The 24,749-nt window shown below is 41.3% G+C and overlaps 1 protein-coding gene across 1 annotated transcript in view; it reads right to left on the bottom strand.

Moving 5' to 3' along the window:
• Positions 1-2,170: 2,170 nt before the first annotated feature.
• dve (SATB1_N and homeodomain domain-containing protein dve) overlaps positions 2,171-24,749 on the bottom strand; it is a 34,616-nt gene continuing 12,037 nt past the window's right edge. Inside the window, exons 3-7 of the mRNA XM_066744727.1 lie at positions 7,559-7,701; positions 7,168-7,470; positions 3,391-3,939; positions 2,924-3,304; positions 2,171-2,564 (exon numbers count right to left, since the gene is read on the bottom strand). Coding sequence (XP_066600824.1) covers positions 2,388-2,564; positions 2,924-3,304; positions 3,391-3,939; positions 7,168-7,470; positions 7,559-7,701 — 1,553 coding nt within the window. The 3' untranslated portion in view covers positions 2,171-2,387. The remainder of the gene's footprint in view (positions 2,565-2,923; positions 3,305-3,390; positions 3,940-7,167; positions 7,471-7,558; positions 7,702-24,749) is intronic.

Here is a 24,749-nt window from a genome sequence, read left to right as displayed (position 1 = left end):
GCGGTAATATGAAATGAATGCACTGTAAGCTCGGAATAGTCTGGGATGATTTTTTTTCATTTTTTTTCTTCTTCTTATCTATCGCATCCAACAATCTAACCACCCTAAACAACATTATCTTTAGCGAAACGTCCGGCAGTTGCAGGCAAACAGAATAGTTAGGTATATCCTAGCCGCGGCTGATAGGAGAATAGCTCGCTTCGTTCGCGTTCCTCTCTCTCTCTCTCTCTCTCTCTCTCTATCCATTGCTCTCTCGTTGTCTGTTATTATTCAGGAACTTTGCTGACAGCTCCCCGGATAGAAAGATAAGAACGTACTGTGAATGCCATAGCACATACAATGCTCCTTTGGAGCCACTGTAACCACGTCTCGCGTATATGCTTGTCGCATTACGATCGAGAGCAACGAAAATATGATTAGATCGTGTATACATGCAACATTAGCTACCCTACTACGAGGCCAAACTTCTTCATCCGTTTTCAACGCTGCCCAACATTCACCACTTTGTCACTCGCACCAATGAAATTAGCAACTTTCATCAATAATTGAAAAACGTATTGAGCTTTTCCTACAAAGAGAGGGAAGAGGGAGAAAGAGAGAGAGAAAGAGATAGTCTATACTCGTAACGATTTATTAGCAGGGAGCGCGCTTTAAATTGTACCTCTGACGTCTGACAAATTAAAATCAGATATAAGGATGATCCTTGAGGCTGCTGACTCTCAGATTTTCATAAGACCTCATCGCTACTTTGCCTTAAATTTCTCCATTCTTTAAATTTTCTTGCTCAATTTTCTTATCCGTCCAAACACTCTTTTCTCTTTTCGCTTCCCCTTTGGATTAAAACGTCTCACGTCCATTGGCACAAACCCGACCAATCCACTGTATATTATACTATATATGCATAACGGTGCTATATTTTGATCACGATATCCATTTTTTTCTTCCACATCTTTTCACTCGTCATTCGAGTGAGAGGGATAGAAAGAGAAAGAGAGAGAGAGAGAGAGAGAGAGAGAGAGAGAGAGAGAGAGAGAGAGAGAGTAGCATATGACTTTACGAGAAAATACTTGAATAATGGAAACGCTAACAAGAGAATTGCATTGATAGAGAAGGAATGCGGCGCGATTGAGGATAAGAACAATTGCCGTGACAGAGTTCGGATTCAATGTTTTGCGAACAAGCTCCTACCGAATGGATCCTTGTAAGACGTTTTAATTGGACAAATCCGCCTATCCTCATTAAATCCGGGCCGACCTTTCGACGAGCTTTCCGAAGCACGTTCTGTAAGGCGAGTATCATAGATGATGGCGATATCCCCTCGTCATCTTTGTGCCTTACTCTTTGGCTTAAACCGAGGTAAAACTTTCCTATCTGGTGCTTCACCTTCGCCCAGCGACCGATTCACCTTTAATCGCTCGGTCTTCTTCCTTTCCAACCATAGTCCAAATACAACTTAAGCCTTTTCGAATTTTTCATCCCTTATAGTCAGAAATATGTCTGTAACGTGGTACACCGTGGTATACGTTATTTTGGAATATTCACACTGGTAATTATACTTAATAATTTTTATAATACAGGACCGGAAGCTTATAGAGACAGTTCGCGATCAGTTCCACTAGCCTGAAAATGTCCAATAACGTAGCGACGAAATAAACCGCATCGAGACGGAGATATTTGATTGCACGATGCTTCGCGAAGGGACTCATCGACTATTGTGACGTTTGAGTTAGGGTTGTGTGCTTCGATGACAGCCAAGCTGTCTTATCTTAACGGCAGAATTTTGGCCGGGGTCCGCGCATTGTGTATGCTTCCCGTATAATTCATACGTACACTCTATACTGTAAGGACACGTCTACATACATATATATATATATATATATATAGGTATACATATATACGGTCCTTTTAGACAGTAGACACCGATAAGTGTCGATATATATGGGCTTTATCGCAAATAGAAATAATATATGTGTCATCTTGCGCTCTCTACATCTGATGTCTTATTCAGATATAGTATATATATGTACCATTGATGAACCCTCTTAATTATGAGACTGACGCTCGCTTGCTGGACTCTTGTTTATTATTATTATTTTTTTGGATAGAAATTATGGGACAGTTGGGTCATTGTCATAAATGATAATGCGAACGATCTTGACGTACAGTTTTATTCGACATCATTCTCGTTTGTACACTAATCAATGTTCATAATAATTAGATTAATTGTTACGCGATAATTACAAGGAAATAGCGGCTTCGCATAGCGAAGAAGCCACGCTTCAACGATATTAATGAGGAATAACAGATCGTTTAATCGCGCGACTTCCTTGGTGGTGGCAAGGGTGTCCACCTGGCGTCCTCTAATTAACATTGCTCGATAAGCTGAACTAATCTGCGTGATATGGATGCGGTTGCGGTGACTCGCCCTCTAGAAACGTCATCTTCAGTCGCTTGCACTTGGCCCTCCGATTTTTGAACCAAAATTGAACGTTCTTCGGCTCGAGTCTCGGAAATTTTTGTCGATATGCCAATCGATTTAATTCTTCGGTATACTTGAGGATCAACTGAAATTATAAACGAAAAGTCCACAATTTGGGTTGAGATATTTATTTTAATGGTGTTGCTGTATTGGTATATAGATAAACTAGGTACAATGTACTTATTACGTATAAATAATAGGTTTATGGGATACAACAGATAAAACATTTCAAAGCGTAAATACACGAAGGTTTATCTCCGTAACTGCCAGAGTCATGAAAATTTTGCGTAAAACCTTTCTGAATGTAAAATATAAAACTTACCCGAAAGGTCCCATTAAAAATTTTAATATCTCCTAAAAATTACAGAGATACAGATGCTATTTCATCCAAATGCTTAGGGTAGTTTTAACTATCGAATTCTGTATATTTTTATTTGAACTTACCGCATGGCTAGGATGAGTATTATGGGTAAACCAATTCTCGAGTCGCGGAACTTCCGTTACAGGGTCGATGAAGGTTCGGTTTCGCTTCCTCCTCTCGTCGAGCATGCTGGTTGGACAACCGGTACCACCACGTGGGGGCAGATACGGAGACATGTAAACGATGCCATGGCCGAACATGGGGCTCGGAACCAGGGAGAATCCTTGATGTATCGGTCCGGTTGGCCTTGCTTCCTCATCGTCGGAGCCTGACGAGACTCTGGCGTCATCCTGCTTCAGCGATGACGGAGCTGTGGATGGGGGTTGATTGTCCTCTGGTCTTGTCGTGAGGGAAAGCGGACCCACCGGGGGACTGCTCGGTGGACAGGGGGAGGGGGATGCTGACTGGAATCAAATTCAATGTAGTAGCTATATATATTGATATTCGTGTACAAGTATACTATCTATGTGTGGATACTATAGGTACCTACCTGATGACGAGAATCCTCCTCTTCGTCGGAACAGTCCTCGCTAACGACGCTAGCACCTCGTGGACTATGTCCAGGTGGACTGTAGCCATTGATCCCTCTGGTCTCGGCCCTCTTCTGCGCCGCCCTCGCATTCTTGAACCAATAGACCACGTTGTTAACGTCCAATGGTTTTCTTCCTCGCCTAGATTCCAGAGAGTTGAGTTCAGTGACGTAATGCTGAATCTGCTGACGCGATGGATGCTGATTCTCGCTGAACCAGCGTTGCAGTCGCGGCAATTCAAGTTCCGGATCGAAACTGGTCCTCATCCGTGTCTTGTGGGAGTACTGCATGAGTGCTGGATGCGGGGGACCAATGGGACCACTGCCTGGACCTATGGGACCACCGCTGTCTGGCTGAGGACTTTGAGTATGATGATGGTGATGATTACTCGTAGGAACGATTGGATTCAAACCGAGACCCAGCTGCTGTTGTTGCAACCAAGATTCAAAGTTCCTTTTGGTTTCTTCGGACAAGTCATTACCACCGCGACAGAGCGATAGTAAGGTCAACTGTAAGCGTAAAGTAATTATAAAATGATACCCCAAAGAAATGAGTTTGCGTTACAATCGCGTGTTTATTTTGAAGTAATAATGTTTTTCAAAGTTAATTAATTATTTAGGCTCGATACTATATAATTTGTGTAATCCTCTGTTGGACATTTGATATACATATATCTATTATTAATGAACAAGTCAAATGGTTTTCCGCAATGTTATTTGAGTTGTCCTGTTTTGTTTCCACCAAGAGTTTACTTATATTCGCGTTTCAAAAATTGCACGAATATTTGAAAGAACTGCAACGCGGTTTGCACAAGAAACATATATATATACATTATTAAATGAGCAATTGAAATGATTTGCAAAATGATTATATTTGGATCGTCCTGGTCTGTTTTCGCGAATGCGAGAATGGTGCGAAGGTCAGCGAGCTTCTTGCTCCGGTTTTGCTGGTATAGTTGCGGTGACGCGCGTCGAGTGTCTTTGGCGCGGCCTGGCCGGGGCGGGGCATGGCATTAAGCAGTCAGATTATGGAAAAGTTCCGAGTCGTAGGAAGTAGTATGATCGCGCGCGTGTGCCTTATCTCGCGGTGATTTATAAGAACAAACAGACACACGGGGGGGATCAGGCAACGACGCCAAAGCTTGCAACGAGGTAATCTCTGCGAATCCGTAGCGCCATGGTAGCGCGGATACTGTACACAATATAATTATCCCCACGTCTCATCATCACCTTCTTCTTCAATCCTCATCTGTGCGCGCCCGAGTTTTACAACCCCGTACTTAATCACTCGCTTGGCAAACCTCGCGGTTAAGCGCTCCCAACGGGGGAACTCTGCTGGCTTAAATCTTTTATCATTGTTTGAGCAGTTTTCTAGAAAGTTTCGCAAAAGAAAATCAACTTCCTCTTGCTCGATCTCGCTTTAATCGCTATATTATTTCGCCACTTTGACGAAATAAACATTTCAGGCATGCTAATCCCAACCGCTAAGAACAACTGTGTGGAACATTGTAAAATTTCGTATCGCTTAATTACGGCTATACAGAGAGTAAATCAATTCAGACAGCTTAATGCAGTTTAATCTTTCCGAAGCATCTTAGGGTTCGGTAAGAGTGCGATCTACGGCTATGAATTTTACGACCTTGTACGTAATTGTTCGTTATTAAAGCAGCCGTGCGAGGTGTCCGTAACTGGTCGACAAACAGCGACTTCCAAACGCCAGCTTATCTAAGGCGACGCTGAGGTTGAGCCTGATTTACACGCACTGAATATTCGCGAGGATGACGTAGTCAGTTTGGCTGATCCGTCAGCGGGATGGCAATAAATCAGTCGCGAGCGCATCGCAAACCCTATATTTCAGCATCTTCGGGCCTTCTTGCGTTGCTATCTTTCGCGTAAATCTTATCGATCGTCCCACAATAACTCGTACGTACATCGTGCACTCTCTGAAAAAACACTTTGCTACCCAAATATGAGCAAAATTATCGAAATCATAGAAACGTCGAATAAACTATAAAATAGTCGGCCAAAGTGGCTATATTATTATGACGAAAGCGTTTCTTTGGACAGTGACACCGAGAGTTATCTGACGGGACAGCTTAGCGAATAAAATCTCAGCTTTATATTGACTTATTATTAAGATGACGTAGTTAGTCAGCTGATTCACTTTGTCAAGCTGGTAGTAAATTTTATTCTGTGCGACACACGTTTAAAGAGATTAGAGTGTAAATCGTCAACAGTAACCTGCTTACAGAAGTTGGCGATTTATTTTTAAAACAGTGATAATTGCTTGACGCGAGCATACTCGATATAATCGAATAGGTTTGGATGCATGATGATTTTTTAATTTAATATAGGAATTGTTTTACATCTATTATTCTCAATTGAAGATAATATAGGGGGTGGGGTAATAATAAATGAAGTAAGAGAGAAGTATTATAGTATTACTTGATACAGCTATATCCTATTAATATTTAATTATAGTCGAAGGAAAATCGAAAGGAGACGCAGAAGCAGCTGAGAGTCCTGGATGAACCTGATTGGCAGATTAGGCAAGATCCAGAGAGGCCAAGATTGCGTTCGCCATCGTTGTCGTTCGCCATTAGCCAACGGGCCGAAATTTCAGCAGGAAATGTCTGCCACGGAAAATTGGTAATCATAGACCACCGCGAGCGGCATTAAAGTTCGGGGCTGGGTAGCTGTAGGATCTTCAAAGAGAGTGCACTTAGATAATGCCAGCAGCTTCGAGGGGGCTTTTGATGAAGGCTGCGAATTTAGTTGAGTAAAGGGTAATCCTATCACACGCCATGAGATCTTCCGCTATCGGAAGGGCACGCCTGCGCCTTATTGCCTTCGATGCTCGTAAAAATCGGATGTTTTCAAACTTTACACAGAGGACTTTCTCAATTTACGGAAGGTAGATAGACGTAGAGAGAGAGAGAGAGAGAGAAGAAATCTTTGTACAAATTTTCCCGCGGTATAATGCAACAACGTGCAAATCATATGAAATGGACAGCTCGTAGATATATGCACCCCTATTCTCTTTCTTTGTACTATTCGCTATATGCGTATATCAAGCTTATCTCAAACGGATTATTTGAACTTTATTAGGAGAAATCGATAGAGGCAATGGTATACGACTATACAAGCAGGTAAAAAACAGGACGATTCTCTGGCGGCTTTTTCATTGGTGACTCGAAACCAAGAGAGCATTTATTTAAGGCGAGGATCAGCGAGCCGCGAGCAAGACTCTACCGAAGATTACCACTGTGGTTCTTGGGAAGGTACAAGAGCACCGACCGGAGGACTTCTTAATGAGATTAGGTACCCCGACGACAAACACTCTCGGGCTAGATTTACATTTGATAAATTTTTAAGCGCGCGGTACTCTCGCCACAATCCCCCCCCCCCCCCCCCCCATCTTTCCTTCTTCTTTTTAATTGCACGTATCTATTATTATAGCTACACAAAGAGAATGAATAAGCTATTATCAAGAAAATTACTTCTTCCTATTTAAAAACTGAATTTATTCTTCATCTTCTTAATCTATTCTTAGACATTCTTAATTCAAATTAATTTTGATTAATTTAATCAATATTAATCATTTTCGATTAGACATTTACTTAGTAATAAACGATTTCTTCATTTGATCAATTTAGATGTATTTTATGTTACTATGTTAGATATAACATTTCATTTGTATATATAGTATAAAATTAAAGAATATATTGAAATTCTTACCTCATCCAAGGGACAACCAGCCGATACAAGAAGCGCGTGACTGTGCAGGAGCAGCAATCTCAACAATTTGTTCCTGACTTCGGCAGCTGGACTAGGAGGTGGCGGTCTAGATCGGTAAACTTGAATCTTCAGCGTCGCGACGGATGTTAGCTCGGCTAAAATGTCGCCTACCGTTAATAGTGGTCCATCAGCCACTTTCTCCATCGGTAGTGGCTTCCAATTCCTTATAACGATACTGCCCCTGGCGCTAGGAATCAGATCACTGGAGTATCCTAAACGAACTAAAGCTTCACCCACCAAATCCTGTAAAACGTTCATAATCATGCAATGGTGCAACTGACAGTTTTATAAGCTTAATAATAATAATGATTAGGGAGTCGAGGAATCTCACCTGGAAAGGCATAGCCACGGGTATAATAACGTAGGAATCCGTCTCGACTTGAGGCCTCCGCCAATTTTCACGTGAACCAGTCACATGACTCTCCACTATATTGTGTATCGTTTCCACGACGCAGTGTACAGGAAGATTCTTTCCTGCAAAAGAAAGGAGAAATATTAGACGAATCGGGGTTATCGAAGAATAAAGAATAAAACAGGGTGGTGTATTGTGAATATAGCGACAAAGCTAGAAACCGGAGACGAGTTTCGATAATTCACTGACAATAGAGAGGCAGCTTGCGAACGTTTGAAGCTTCGGATGATTCGTGGAGTTGAAGATCGCAGCGAGAAGTCTAACTCCAATGCTAAGCATATGCAGATCCACTCGTCTATCCCGAGACAATGGGAGCCGAACGGTGGCACAATAGCTGCGATCCTTCTGTAACCCTGACTTAAGTCCCAGAGTCTATCCCACTCGAAGTCATAATCCCAGACTTCTCAAAAAGCAAGGAAATGGAGAGCTAGCTCGAAAGACTTGGGAAAGAGAGAGAAAGAGATATATACATATAGATACGATTAATACTTTCTTCCTGAATATTTCATCGTACACCCCAATGAGCTTATATATATATATATATATATATATATAAAGCAATATTACGAATTTATTAGCTGACTGCGTAATGCAATTGGGAAAACTGCCATTGAGGATTGATAAGCGGTGTCGAGTCGTGATGCGAGGTGCTAAGTCTCTGCCAAGATGACCAACAAAGGATTTACCGTGGACGGCACGATATTAGGTATTAATGCCCAAACTTCCATCTAATAGGTTCAACGCCATAGAGTCTCTGTCCTCCCCTGGTTGCATAAGACAGGTCGTGCTAGGGAGCTGACCGGTGGTCACCTTAATCCAGGGACGTATAGTTTTCATTAAGGGGCACTGTCCTTGCGTCGTCTTTGTGCCGGGATCAGCTGGTTTAAGGTGGGCTTTTACGCCGCAGGGTTTAGTCGCGGCAGGTCGTATTAAGCGCTCGCTATATTAGCAGGCTCACTCGACTGCCAATTACCCAAACGTACAAAAGATCACGATAAAGCTCCTGGACCAAAACTTATGCTTCTTATATATATATATATTATATAGTAATATATGTGACACATAATTTATACTGTGGTAAAAAAGCGCGTTAAGAAGAGCCACTAGCGGGCAAAAGAAATCTTTAATCTCTTCAGTAGCAAAGACATTTCTCATTTCTGGTGCAAGCCCTATCACACTTCCGTTATCTCCCCGTTTACGCTACGCAGGAAACACGACGGAAGCGTCAGACCGCTTCGTCTTTGACAGTTCTTGCGGTAAGATAAGATTCATCCGTACGACAAGCCCTGAGAACCAGCAGCCACTCCCTGCACAGTGGGTTTCTTTTTTCATTTAACGCACCAATTTTCCACCACCGTTGATTTTCAAATTCATCATCCCGAACTTGAATAACGTTCAAGAATTTCAAGAGAAATATAATGATTTGTTTGATATGTTTTAAATATTTTTTTTAATCTTTACCTCCCACCACCCCCACACACACCACCCCTTTAACCGTGGAAAGTGTATTTAATGATCAACTGTACGGATGTCTCGGCAAACTTGTTCGACTTATCGACAGAAATTATACTCGTAAAAGTTATTTAAGTCTTTTGTAAGCATGCTTCTCGAAGTAAACGAGACGCTCCGCATCGCTCCGTCCGATAAATTAACGAGACGCCTTCTGCACCCAATGCCAAGTCACTGGTGCAGATACAAGATAAAAAGTTGGAGCATATTTTTCGACACCCCGCGATCACCAACCCTGCGCGTTGGCATGATAATGGCCTTTCGCCAAGTGCGAACAACGAAAAAATGAGTGGGAGACTGAAAATCTTCACTGAATATTTCTTTCCGCGTATTCAACCCCAAGCATCCCAGAAAGATGATTACTTCGCGGGCAGATTAGCGGGAGCTCCCTAAATCATAGGCAGGAAGTGGGGTCGGTTAAATGAAAATACCAGTTGACTTAAAATCGACCATGTTACGTATATAGTATTCTATTCTCCCCGATCTTTATTTAATACGTGGCACCGATCATGGAACTCTCGAACCTTTGCATCTTCATCAGAAATACAATTACAATTTATTGCTAAATAATTTATTAGTATCAATTTGCAAATCAAGTTCTTTAAATCGCATACAAACCGTGAGATGGGTTAAATGAAAATCCGAATAAATTTAGAATCGATGATATAATAAATAAATATAGTGTACTATATATTCTCCTTTTTATCTAACATTCCGATCATGGAGCTCTCGAGCCTCCGCGTCTTCGGGAATGCAATCCAATCGATCGCTAAATAGTTTGTTAGTATCAATTTGCAAATCATTGAATGCTCCCGAACCCCCATACACTTGTAAGTCAGTCGAGCCGTGGTTCATGCGGGACTTCGATACTAAGGTTTCCTCTTCGTCTTGGTGACTGGGTAATCCAAGACGATTCCGAATAATCTCTTAGAATAGAATCAGAGTGTAGAACGAAGCCACATCCACGGAAAGAGAATTATATTTGTTTTCACGAAAGATCTTTTACAGGATTTGCGAGATATGAATACAGTACATAAAACGACTCGCAGTATATATACAGTAATAACATTTGAAAGAAAATATACTGAAATATGTTTTAATCAAAAATTCAGCCTCCCGATCCTTCCTTCTTCCTTATCGTCGACGTTTTAATGAAGCCACTGGACGTACACCGGCACCACCCATCTAACTTACGATTGTTACACGATCTCTTACCATAGTATCCGGTCTGCGGGAACTTGGCTAAGCATGAACGATAGAAGTAAAGTGTGGGTGGTGTTTTCGTATCTCAGACTGATCCGGCGGATGTCGGCCTTTTATGATAAGGGACCAACTTTTTCCAAGTCTCTATCTGCTGGAACCACCGCGGTTCTATCTCGTTCGGTTCCGACTTCATTTAGCGTCTTAACAAATACGAGCGATCCTTGCAAGGACTCCGGAACAACTTTTATATTAATTTAATATTCCATTGAAATTCCAGTTAAAAATATATCAGATATTGATATATTTTGCTACTGGTCCATCGCAATCGATTAAACGAATATCAAGGATTGTTCGAATAATAAACACGAGCTATTCTCGAAAGACCCCGAAACAACTTTTTCATAACTTGATCGTTCAGTGAATAAATCCAATTGAGTATCTGTATCAATACTGATATTTTTCACAATTGGCCCATCGCAATCGATTAAACGTGCATCGAGGATTGTCTCAATAATAAGCATGTGTGTTTTGCTATATATATACATATATTGTAGCCCCCTCAGCGTGCACGGAACCCGTCCTTATAAGCTCGCGTGAGATTGAAGCTCTGATGTATCGTGAGCTCGCGCGAGCGAAAGCAGCAGATAAGACGTAATGAGATAACCTTCCGACTAGTAACTTATAAGATCACTGGCCACGCGACGAAACCCTCCAAATCTAGGCGTTAGCCAATTCGCTTAACTCTTCGATCCTACTCTGTTTCTTTCCTCTTGCGCGCCAGAAATATTTGAAAACTACTAAACAAATCATTCCCTTTTAATCTACTTTTACCATTTAAAGTCCCTTCCCATGCATGCAGTCATAAGCTGGATACACTTTATATGTAAACTGATAGAATTTTTCAATAAAAATTACATTTAACTGTTAGTAATGAATGGACATATCCTCAATCGTTGAGCAATTTACAAATCTACGTTAGATTTTATAGTGAATATTAGTACTTTTTTTAACGTTAGAATTAAACTAAATTGCAACAAACATTTAAACAATTGACATATCATGGCTGCTATACTTGATAGCAGTAACTATTAAAAAATTGTTAGGCACGATTTAAAAGACAGTGTTTTATCCTGTTAAGACGTTACTGCTTCGATAGAATAAGTAAAGAATAAAAATGATATGGATAGTATGGAAGAAATTAAAGAGACACGATAATAAGTGGAAAAGGGAAATTTGAGCGGACGAGTTAGCGAGGAATAGGCAATTGTTAGCGGTGTTGGTAGGTACCCGTTTTCCAATGCTGCGGGATGGAAGAGGCAAGGGTGAAAACTTGGCCTAAGACGCTTAGTGAATAAGCTCTTATACAAGGTGGAGAATAAGAGAGGGACGAGCTACGTTTCTCCCCTCGGCACGCATCTTTCTCCATCGAAGCCTGCACACGCGTAAGCTACACCATCCTGCGCAAGTATTACCTTCCATGTTTGCGTGTTTGTGTGTGTGTGTGTGTGTGTGCGTGCCTTAAATTCGCCTCTCTAAATTTTACGCTAGTTATACGCGCCACTTGTATCATACTCCACTATGGTATACGTCTGTGAATATATTCTACCGAACGCATATATGTCAAAGCACACATAGACGCCATTCTATAGTGTATATGTGAGGATTGGCGTACGCACTGTACGCGACTAAGATTAAAATTACTTTGGTAAACTGCGCTCGGGGGGGTGAGTGGGAGCCAAGAAGAGAAGCAAAGAGGGCGAACGTCTCGTAAATTTCTCAGCTAAGGAGCTTAATTTGGATTTTCGGTAACGAGTTATTGTAAGCACCAGCTCATTGGGGGATGATTTAGATAGCGTGTCGAGAGGACAGTTTCCGGTCGTCCATTATTGTCTTGCCCATTCGATGGATTTATCAGCCGTGCTGACTCTTGAAAAATTCACTCACCTACCGGCTAATCCCTTATCTGAATTTTTAGCAAAAAGGGTGGAGGAGGAAAATTGAGTTTGGGATTCGGGAGGGTGGCCCCTCCGATAAATCTGGAAAATTGTTGGAAGATTTTGCGAAGCGGAGCGAGCGGTAAAAAGTGTCGCTAGTCAAAATCAGTCAGCCCGAGGCTGACAACCTGATTTAGGAGAGCCAGGCAGGGAGTCCTGTGCGAAATCCTCAGAAGGAAGAGAGCTGATCCTTCCGGCGACCGGAGAGTCCTACAGAATGACGTAGTAATCCCAGAGGAGAGCCTCGGCCTTAGCCTTATAGCTTAAGCCATAAGGGTGTTCATACAGGAACGCACACTCGCCGCTGCAGAATCTCACCAATACAGAAGGACCTAAGGTACTGTGCATGCATCCTTAAAACAGATATACGCGCAACATGGACGCTCCTAATCCGCGAGGGTTTTGCCAAAACCTGACCCCCCGGCCAAGGAATACGTTGGATTTAGATATACCTATATACACACACACATATATATATATATACCCCACTTGCTCGCGGACCGATCTGAAATATTTAGGGAGATCGATGCAAACTGAACCTTCGAGAGCCAGATGAGCCAGATTAAACTAGGAAATCGCGAATGCAAAGAGACGTATCCCAAAGCCGCATCCACCCACCCTCCGCTCGAATGGTCTGCTTTTCTTATATATGCACACATATCTATGTATTATATACATCAGATACTCGTGAATGTTTATTCAAGAAAAATTGCTTCTCCGGTGTAAGGCTATTCCTCGCAGTGATAATGAATTAGTTACGAAATCGACTACATTGGAAAAGACAGCTGGCCACACAGCGAAGGATTCCTGATATGCTACACACAGAAGGGTGAACCTTGGGGAGGGGTAAAAGGGGAGGGTTAAAGGTCTCCTTAGCGGAGATCTTAGGGAAATCCAGCGTGAAATCGTATCAGAGCATCCCCCTGTCAAAACCACCACTTACTCGTCCCAACCTCCTCAGCAATCTCCTAGCAAGTATCCGCAGCTAAGGATTCGAATTCCTCGTCTTATGCACTTGCTACTTTTCATTCGCTCCTATTCCACCAGTGATTTTCGCCAAGGTGAAATTTCGTCCAAGGCCTGTAAAGCTGCTCGTCGCAGCTCCAATCACACTGGACAAATATTAATCAGAGAGTAACATATAATAATAGAATGAAAAAAGCTTGTGCAATTTTGTATCAATTCGAGACTGATAAGAAGGAGAAAAAGAAAAACATTTGGACGATCGTCCTCCTGTTGGAATATAAGTGATGCGCGCCCTCGCGGTTTATCTCGATTCCTGACCGTCACGGGAGCACAGGGAGGGAAGACAGACTCACTGATGATCTGACAGTCATAAGCCGACAATTACTCAAAGCTCGCCAACCGTATCTACGCCGCTTTTCTCTTGCTCCAACTTTCTTCCATTCTTAACTCGTCTCTACTCCCTTGCTCTTTCGCGGAGTTGCGGCTCTCTTAATCAAAACGCACCGAGAAAAGACATTAAAAGCCGCGGAGAGTCCCGTATCTTGCCTCGAAATAGAGTACTAGTCGACCGGGGCAGATAAGGCTCCCCCGTCGTCGTCGTCGTCGTCGTCGTCGTTCGCCTCTTTATTCTTCGACCCCCTCTCTTTCTCTCTCTCTAACACATACACATAGACACATATACAACTTATGGGATCGCTTTCTAACCATCTTCGTAAATATTGCGTTATTATATCGCGAGATATACTCCGAACCATTAAAACCAACCGGATGGGAGGAAAGAAAATATTGCATGCAGCAATGCTTGTTATGATTATTTTCATTCTTCTTGTGTTTTTCTCGCGAGATCACCGCGCGGAAAGTGGGGTAGATTCGAAGCTATTGGCGGGGAAGAGCACGAGGACCAGGAGCAAGGATTTGGTCTATAACAATACGTGTATGTACGTGTGTACCATTAATATATGACTGTTATCTTAGAAACCAATCGTAATAATAATCTTGGCTCGCGTTTGCACACGCATAGGTCAAGTCTTACGCCGCGCTCGAACTAGATCTCTGCGTGAATAGATCCAGGTGAATACATAATGTGTAATCCTCGGGGTATGCGGACTCGACGTCTTAAGCTAATCTTGTTAGGCGTTCTAAGCCTTCGGCTGACCCTATAGAGCAGACTTTTAATCCCTGAACGCGCTACACACCCGGAGATTTTGCATAAGAAAGAAATAGGATTGCCATAGGCGCTCTCACAAACTCTCGGTCGAATTTTGCAACGAGTCCTTTTACGAAGCTTCGACGCTCTGATAGATATAGGTACCTATATAGGGCTGTCTGGTATTTCTATACGAATCTCCCGAAGATTTTCCTACGACCCCTTAGGAAATTGCTTATACAGACTCGTCAAACGAGGCAAATTTGCGTTTCAATGGTGATTTAAATTGATCTTATCGATTAATAGAGAAGCAATGCTACTTTGGTGTACGTGCAGTATATACACCCAATCTCATTGATAGCATAAATATCCAGATAATGATCTGCATAAATTAGATAAATAATTATATAGAAAAGTAAGAACAATAAAAGGTTTATCGAATATCGCATCGTTTCATTTTGCATTACATTAATCCCTTTGATTGTCATTAGGAATACATCAAAGGCGAAAGTCGATATATATGTATCGATAGGATTATTCATATTAAAATTGAGCAATTAGATGAAAAGTTAATAGCGTTAATGACAATAACGAGTTAAATTAGCCGTGTTACGGTTGGTTCATTAAAGCTGCAAGTACTCTCGTTTGAAAGGAATGGGGCAAATACGTGATATTAGATCGTTGTTATTGTATCGATTGATTGGCCCGATAAGAGATTCATTTTTTCCTCAAGATTTAATATACTATAACGTATAACGTATACATTGAAAAGTCCTGGTGCTATCACCTGCAGCCCTATACGAGATCGAGGCTTAAAGAGGAGAAAAATAAATCGAAAGCAGGATGCAGAGGCGTGGATTTTCGCGGAGGAGAGTGTGCGTTTGTTAGAAATATATGTAGACGCCTACGATCACACAGAGCCATATAGATAGATGGTGAGAGAGGGGTGAGGGGGTGCTGCGCTGCGTACAGTGTGAGTGCTTTGCCGGTGAAAGAGAGTCGAGAACGGAGTGATCCTTGTGTAACTACGCGCATCACGCTATACAACCAAACTAATGCCACTCACACAGATCCGCTGTCTTCGGGGATTATCCTGCAGGGATATTTTTGATCGTGCAATAATCCCTAATACGATTTACACAGCTCGTGCTCGCAGGGACGCATGCAGCATATCCGTCGTTGTTGAAGCTGCCACTGCCGTAGCTACGATTATGCCATATAACGAATCGCAATTCCACTCTATACATGGTAAATGTATAATCGATCGAGACTCTGGTAATTAATGCCCTCAGAAGCGACAGTCCTTTAATCAACGTCAGATATACACATCACCTCTCTCGCTCCATCCTATATATGAATTTCTTTTTCAATCAATTTCCAGAAAATCATCGCTTTACACTCGGTAATTATATAATCACGTTACGTATACACACCTGTAATTGAAACTCATATAGACACAAAACTTTCGAGTGATTTGTTTCTTGATTGATTTTTTAATCTTCCGCCATTAAATAGTTTGGTAATTAAAGATCTCGTACGAGACGAGTCCGATGTATAGTCCGAACGATTTTCAACGGTCGCTGGAACGTCGGATAAAGATAACAGTGAGTCGAGGTCTTCTTCTTCTTCTTCCTCGTCTTCGTCGTCGTCCACAGATTAAGCTATAGCCCCGTGGGCGGTGACCCATGAAGATAACCAGGCATATTCCGAAGGCACCGCGAGATCACTCGAAACTGCTCGAATCTCCATAAGCCGCCGATGCGAGTTTTTATCAACCCCTCGGTTTCTCGCTCTCGACGCTGTTGTTGCTTGTGCACGCAGGCAGGCCTTCCGGCAGACCGGCGATTCGCCGACGCGGCGGCCGTTGCTCAGCCTCTTACGTTCATCCTTGCCGAGACTACGAATTCCCGGTAACGCGTGCGTTGTACTTTGATCGCAGCTGTGCGCGTTGTTACGCCACGCGGAATCGCCGCGGCTAGCTCGAGATAAGTAGCGCGACGAATGAATGAAGAACCGAGAAACGTCATCGATCAAGACGAGCCGAAGACCGATCGACTTTAAGATATTCTGCAGCGGACATCATTCGCGTATAACCTTATTCTTATTTGTTTTACCTTCGATCATCTCTCTCCACTTTCGTCAATAAATTCCTATCTATTTTATATATATTTTTGTCCAATTGATTCTATATAGAGTTTTTTTTGTGTTTCTATACGTCACGTTTGAGAGTCTCCGCGAGTGCGTGCATGCTTGAAGCAAATATATAAGCGCGTATATAGCCATTTCGAAATATGAAACAAATCCCCGTCTCGAAATGCGCGTTACACACGGAACCAATACAGGTTTGCCGCGTGATGCGCGTGTGTGGTGTATGTTACGAAAGTGCGCTTTTAATCCTCGAGCTAAAAATCAATAGCGCACCCTTGCTGGCTAAAACCACCCTCGGGATAAGCCCGCTTTGGGGCCGTAGTTAAATAAATCCCGGATCAAAGGATAGAAGTCCTACGTTTTTCTTTATTCTTTTATATATAGGTATGTATTATTTTTATGTGTATGTATGGTATACTATGTATAGGTACTATATACATACATATATATAGTGTGCGGTATATACCTAAGTACATGGAGCAAAGCGCGCCTTGACCCTCCGGAGAGAAACTTCCCCATCACGGATTATATCCAAGATCGTAAATTATGAATCTTAATCAGGTCGACCGGAGGGAAATTATCTTTTATTTCTTTTCTCTCGCTCGAGACGCGGCTAAGCAGGAAGATCGAGATTTGTGGCAATCCCTGTTCGACGGAATTAAGATCGTATTCCGCCATTTTTGCAGGCTGTCGTCTATTCTCTTCGCCCTTTCTTCTTCTTCTCTTTTGTCCCATACTACACACGCCTTTTCTTCGAACCTGTTTCCATTTCTCTTGCTCTCTCCTTCACCCTATCCCCCCCCCCCCCCTCTCCACAATCCTCATTTGGTATATGTACCTTCGTACATAACAGTGCGAGCTTTAATCTCAGATTATTTCCAACAACTTCGAAGACTGGGGATTAATTTAAAGGAGAGCTGACTTATTTGCCAAGTAGATATATACATTTCTCGTACTACCACCAAAGACGTTACACTTCAAAAAATAATATGATGTTTATGATACTCACCCATAACCAGTCCTATTAAAATACATTTGAAAGAAGAGAGAAAAAAAAGTCAGATCCATCTGATGCAAAAAGCAGAGCGATATTTGTGTTTTGAAATAATCGTGAGACTCATCGTAGATTTTACATAATTGCGTGGCAGTGGATCGTGTGCGTGTCGAGGATGAACGAAAAATAGGATAAAAGGTATCAGGATTCTTTTGCGAGTTCTTAAGGATAAGCGAATCCTTAAGTCAGCAGGAAAGCAGGAAAGGAGCCGAAAGTCCAAACTCGAGCAGGATCATTCGTCTGGTTTGGCCTAGAGAGATTTCCGTTGAATTTGAAGGGCTTTTTGTACCAGGACCTTATAGTTGCCTATGCGTACGACTCTGCAAATCCTAAAGAGACGCGAGCGCAAGGATAAGGACCTACAAGGACCCCACTGATCCTGAATTTAGACGGAGTTTAGGGGGTTTTCTTACCAGGATACTATAAGGGACACGGTGTTGTCTAACCGTTTTGCTCCTGGCGACAGGACCTCCGATGTGAAATACCACCAAACGTTTTCTATTTATAACTCTAACGCAACCAGCGAGCGTTCTACGAGAATTCAACTCTCATTCATTTATTGGTCAGCTAAAGGAGAGATTTCAATATTCGCTTGTATATATATATTTATTTATAATAAATCCCTGAAAATTAACTTTAATCCCTCGAGAGAGAACGAACACTGTGATTTCGTTGCTTAAAATTGAAACATTTGAAAAAATTGCTTAATTTTTCATACAATTTATTTAGCAGGAATATGATAAATTTCTGCATATAGTATAATCTAGTGGATTAATGGATATAAAGCTTAGAGTAGTGAAATCCGTCTAGATTTGCTCGGATTTTCCATACCAGGACTTCATGACGTGCTTTTCTATTAAACAAGCGGGAAGCTCGAAGGACTCGTGGGGTAGTCTCTTTCAAGGATTTTCGAGGATCCTTTAACTTCCTGACGCCCTGTTATCGCCTCGTACGTATATCCCCTCTAAATCGCCATCGGCAACACGTGCGTTAATGCTGGCTGCTGCTGCGGACCATCCCTTCGCCCAAACGACGACGAAAACTGGAATGCCATCCCTGTTTGGGCACCCCACGAATCCCATGGGAATGTGGGTAAGGCTACCGTGTGACCTCTCCATCCCAGGAGAACAGAACGCGCATAGAGCACTGGCAAGGAAAGACGCCGTCAATTGGGGTGCAGACCAATGGTAAAGGGGTCGAATCCTATACTCCCTTACTGCAAGGACCATAACCTTTAACTTTCAAGAGTACCAACCTCCAAATCGTTAATTAATCTTCCAGCCAACATTTTTTAACCATCTGGCTCAGATCCATCTGCTATACTCTTTCCGAGATCAGACATCGAATATTTTTAATTTTTGCTTGTATCAATCTTAAATTATATTATTTCTAAATAATTACTTTTCTAATGAATATTATAATAGCAGTTTGAAAAATTCAATTCAACTTTTGCAGGACTTACGAAAACATTTGGTTATCCAGTCTTTACAGGATGCGATAAATTAAGATTTTATTTGGATTCTTACAGGGTATTCACCTCATTAAGGATCTTTCGGAGTAATCGTTTCTGCAGGGATATAACATAATTGGACGTCCTTTTAAAGGAGCGACTTTCAGTGGCGTCACAGCGACAGGCGGAGGGTTGTTTATCGAGGAAGTAGGAGAACATAATCCTGGGCCTTTGTTGCTGTTTGCTTGAAACGACCCCATTGATGCACTAGGGTAAAGTGACACGTCTACGTCAACTCAGCCGTAATGCCACTACTTCGCCAACTATCAGGATATCATTTTTGGAGCTGGAGGTAGAAACTTTGTCCGAGGTTTTCAGAACCGTTGAGGAGTCATTACTTATCAGATTTTATGAGTCTGATTCTTTACCTTAGTTTTTTTATTGCATTTAATGGCATGAAAATAATCAAATGTGATGTCAAATTGTTTATTTTAAACTTCATATGGAGTTTGATTTTCCGGTAAGCTTGAAAATCAGGAGCTTCTCCTTCAGTTTGCACGCTGATTTGAACGTACATGTACTATGTTTACAGGATAGAAGCGTTTTTATTAAACACATTTGCCACTTTTTTAATTAAACGATTAATTCAATTTACGCTCGAGCTTCTTATTTTATATCAGAGCTAAAGCGTGGACACTATAATCCTAGATCAAGCAATTTTCAAGATTACCTAATCCCAACGTTTTATTTGGCTTGGCGAAGACGTTCTATAAAATTAGTAAGCCCAAATGACGGATTACGTAATGTAAGAGATTAATTATAGACTCGGATTAGATTGAGGCTGGGTATATGGGTAATTAATGGTGCTATCAGTATTTTAAACCTCGAGAGCAAATTCTAATTAGAAGTAATACTTATCGATTAACAGCTCAATTAAACTCTTCCTGTAAATTCGGCTCTTCAATAATCACGGGTCTTTTTAATAAAGTAGAAACCACTTTAATGGTAATAATTTGCAATCAGTACGAAATGTTTAAGATGTGATAAAAATATAATGCACCGTCGCGTGATTCCTGGCCATTCCTTTAGAAGAAGCCAGGCTTTTATTTCTTTGTTTAATTCGTGATTTGGATTGGGCCTTCTGGAAAAGAATTAGTCTCGTGCAAAAATGAATAGAAGAATGGTAAAGAAAACTGTTCAAACATTAGCAGTACATAATATATCCTAAACGTTAGCCACATATAGGATTGCTTTGGTTTATACATGATCCGAAGATATGGGATGTGTATGTCAAAGGAGATTTTCCCATCCATGGCTCATGCAAGCTCCCCTCCCATCCAAAGGGTAATATTCGGATAACACTGTTTCGTGTTCATAAACCATACTGAAAATTTTTACGCGAGCGCGATTACGCGTTGTAAAAAATATTCATTAAAACAGAAATTTTAAATATATAATCTTTCATTATACTCTTATCATAATGCTTGCATCACAATGTACAATTACTACAGATTATCCATGAAAACATAGGTATAGAAATAAAGGATAATTGAATAAATAAACCGAATTTTTTGTAATAAAATACAGTGTAAGATGGCAATCGTATAAATTTCAGACCATCCTTCTTTAAAGAAAAATAATGCACGAATAATGCATAAAAATAATTCTGAAGTAGACGATTTTAGAATAACGAATTTAATATTCGACATATTTCAGTATTTCGAAAAAATATAAAGACAAAAAATTATCTTTATTAAAAATAAAGAAATTATTTTCTATAAAGAATTCAAGATATACACTTTATTAATAGCAATTTACTGAGTACATTCCAAAAACCTGATTCAACTTGGGTATGTACCTTAGAAAATGTTAGAAAACAATTCGAAATTGCGCAAATGATAGTAGGACCTGAGAGATGAGAAAAATTCTTGAAAATCACAATTTTTCACAATTTTCAATCGTAATATTTTTCAAAATATATACTACCAATGTTGCACACACAACAGGCTTTTGACAAATAATTACCTCCTATAAAAAGCAACCCTTGAATCTCTTATTAAAGAAACTCCTTACATTATGATAAACAATCATTTTCAAAATTTTAAGATTCCTGCAAAACATTTTTTTTTTCAAACGTTGAAACAGTTAAATCAGAATACTCTCTATTCTAAAATCACTTTTTTTCTAAATACTTTTAGGCATTATTTCTAAAGATTTCTTAAAAAAATAAACTATTGCCCGAAACTTACACTAACTACTGCATACAATAAGCAAAAAGCTCGATAATCCCTACACAGATAGAGAGAGCAGATTTGTCTGGAAAATAATGAGCGTTCGAGCGCGCGCATACATCCTCTTCCGCGTTAAATACACATAAACAGCTGGTTTACTCCCACCACAAGAGAGACATCCCCATTCGACGCATCACCCCCATTGCCCCTTCCAAACGGCCCTCGGATTTTTTTTACGACTCTGGTGCGTAAACAACTAGCAGGATAGTATACACGACCGGTAGGATTTCTGGCAGATAGGCCGCTAGAGTCCTTCGGGAGCCGCGCCAGAGCGGTGGCACAGGTCGGGGCGGGAGAATAACCGCAAAGTGCGCAGGGACGTTACGTTGTATAGAGAAGGACAGGGAAGCATATATATATATATATATACGTAACTCTAAAAGAGACAGATTTAAGCTTTAAAAGAGAGAGAGAGAGAGAGGAGGAAAGCAAAGGAAGACGAAAAATCGAGCCATCAGCGTTAGCTCTAACGGGGGATGAAAATGGCAGGGTGCGTGTGTAGATATCAGGTGCGTAAGAACGACACGGCACGACACGACACGGCACGCAACGGCACGCCACGCCACGCCCTCTGATTCTGCTCTCCTGATCACCTGGGTCCTACAAAAGCCCTTATTTGGGTCATGGGGCATTTCCAGGGACCCGCCAGTAGCTTTCTCGAGACTTTCGTGCTGCTCCTGTTGGCCGGTCCGCGAAAATAAGCCGGCAGGTATCGAACAAAGGACTTCATTTGCATATTTTCGGCTACGAGGAGAAACACTTGCGCTCTATGTATATATCGTTGGCCGATATCTGGCTGCTGCTCACTTTCAGACCTTTCAGTAGACACGAGTGACACGCCTACCATGCCAACTAGATATAACTTAACAGTCTGGCGTGCCGCTTGACTCGCTCGGATACTCTCCTGGTACCCAGCACAGCTGGTAGGCCTACAAATTATCAGCTATCGATCGCTCCCAACCTACCCTCGAGTCCCCCCCCCCCTCCCCCTACCAACCGCTGTGTGCTCCATCCTTCCCGACTAGCTTGCTCCTCCACCCACGCGCCACTCGTTAAAATCAACCTGAAACCACAACGAGAATCGAGCGCCGCGTTCCATCAAAATCTTTTTTCTTCTTCGCTCGTGCAATTATCACCAGTCTAAAATCGAAGCTTTTCTTCATTTTTCGTAGTCAAGCTTATCGGTAGAATATTGTATTTTATGACTCTCTGGCTCTATAAACTCAACGGAATATAATTCAATTAGGGTCGATTATGCGCTACGAGCATTATTCTGGATTTTACAAGGTAATCTCTGGAATACCTCATAATGTACAAATGTAACCTGGATAATTATAATGTGTTGTTATGAAACCTTCATTTAATCTCTTCTTTTCTTATCAATTTTCAGTTTTTTTAATATTGGGGATATAGAAGGTATTGCAAGAAGATTGGTGGATAGTTGTGACGAATAAAATATTGAATGGTATTATGATTGGGGATTAGAAGAAAGAATGATGAGATAAATGTTAAAATTTTGTATAGTTAAGGTGGGAAAGCGAGTGTTGTATTTGTATAGTTAAAGTAGTCGAGTAAACGATGATATGGGTAATATCTAGAATGTCATCAGAAGGATGTAATTAAGTATCCTGGACATAGCAACAGTCGACTGGAACAATAATGTACATAACAATTCTCCAATGACGAGTAGATATCTATTGCGCACAATGTTGCTTAGACATACGTATATGTAGACACACGTGTACAACACATTCCGGGTCAATAATTCATTTCTCCGTGCACTAATTATAAGTCGCTAATATGGATGTACATATGTGTATACCGATCGATCTCCCTTAAGAAAGCAACGCGATAATTGCGTTAGTAAATGAATGATTGTTATAATTGTGTTAATTCGTCGTTGATCCATTGAATGGAGCACTGATGGAAATGGCAAAAAAAATAAAATTTGTCATTAATCCACTGGACGTTGGACTGGAATTAGTATAATATACTAATCATAATTGGTCGTTAATCCACTGGACAGTCCACTGGAAATGGTAAAAAAGGGTAACGGTTGACCCTTGCGCATCAGGATCGCAGAATTCGGATCCATGGAGGAGAGAGAGAGAGTATCGTCGTCTGAGAATAAGAAAAATCCGTAAGCTGGAAAATCCAGGAGGAACAGGCCGTCATATTCCGAGGAACCAACGAAACGACGCGGGAGAGAAGATTTTCCTGCGTTCTGCGAGCCTGATGTCGAGACTTACTCCTTATCCCAATCCCTGTCCCACAGATAACGCAAATCCGTGGCGAATTTCCTCCAGCGACAAAGTGAAATCCCAGTTGCATCCTCCCTAAACGTTTCACTGACGCAAGTGGCACAATTATTTTCAAGTTCTTCGATCGTAAAATGCAACAGGCTGGCAGATAGCTTCGAAACGCGCCCAGCAAGCACAGGATCTTCCTGATCCTAGCGCGCCTCCTGCTATCCTGGCATTTAAAACTCGCAACGTTAATCTCTTGAGAAGTATCTGGCTCCATTATCAGAGTGCAGATAAATTTACCAGATAATTTACAAGCCTTTCTTTCAAATACACACTTATACAGCCTGCTGCTAGAAAATTCTTTAACATATTAAACGATCCAATTGACTTTTTCCTATATATTAACTTTATTGTACATTTTCCATATAAACATATGTACACTTATACGTGTAACGATAATTCAAAGAAAAATCCCCTAGCAATGCTATTGTAAAATCTTACTACGACGGAGGTAAGTTCGAAAAAAATGTTATACTCAACAAACTAGTTACGTGACATTTATCGTTTTGCATTATTGTGCATGCAGCATTGTGTAATCCAAGGATCATGTACAATCCGTAGATTTATCGCAGGGTGTACTAAGGGAGATTTCAAACTGTCTAATCCCAAGATTCGTTTCAGAGACAAAATGGTGGGATTATATAAACCGCGAATCTTTTAATCCGGATTTAAGATTATAGTCGTATTTGCGATAAGGCTCGTGTCCATTGTCTTGGCTAATATTTATTCTTACATCCGTAACGTTCAACGTTCCACATAACTCCAAGAGTAAAATTTTAAGTTTTTGGTATGTGATGGAGGGGGGGGGGGGGGGAGTATCGAATGGATTTTGCGCGCGAGTCCTCGCGTACAATATCTTTCAAATCGTTCGTACGTTGAATTCCCGTCGTATCAAGTCGGGATGTAAAGCTTCCCGGGGATGAGCCGCTTAGCCTCTAAACCTTGTGTGCTCCGCCATAGTCTGATCCCCCTCTCTTACACGTACACATACACGCACACACACACACACACACACTGTTGCAGCTATTCCCTCGCACTATCC

This window comes from Prorops nasuta, unplaced genomic scaffold (genome assembly GCF_024137725.1).
Source record: "Prorops nasuta isolate Cenicafe-Biocafe unplaced genomic scaffold, Cenicafe_Pnas_1.2 PNAS00050, whole genome shotgun sequence".
NCBI classification, from domain to species: Eukaryota; Metazoa; Arthropoda; class Insecta; order Hymenoptera; family Bethylidae; genus Prorops; species Prorops nasuta.
The sequence above is the reverse complement of the archived record's forward strand: the minus strand, read 5'-3'. Positions and strand labels throughout refer to the sequence as shown.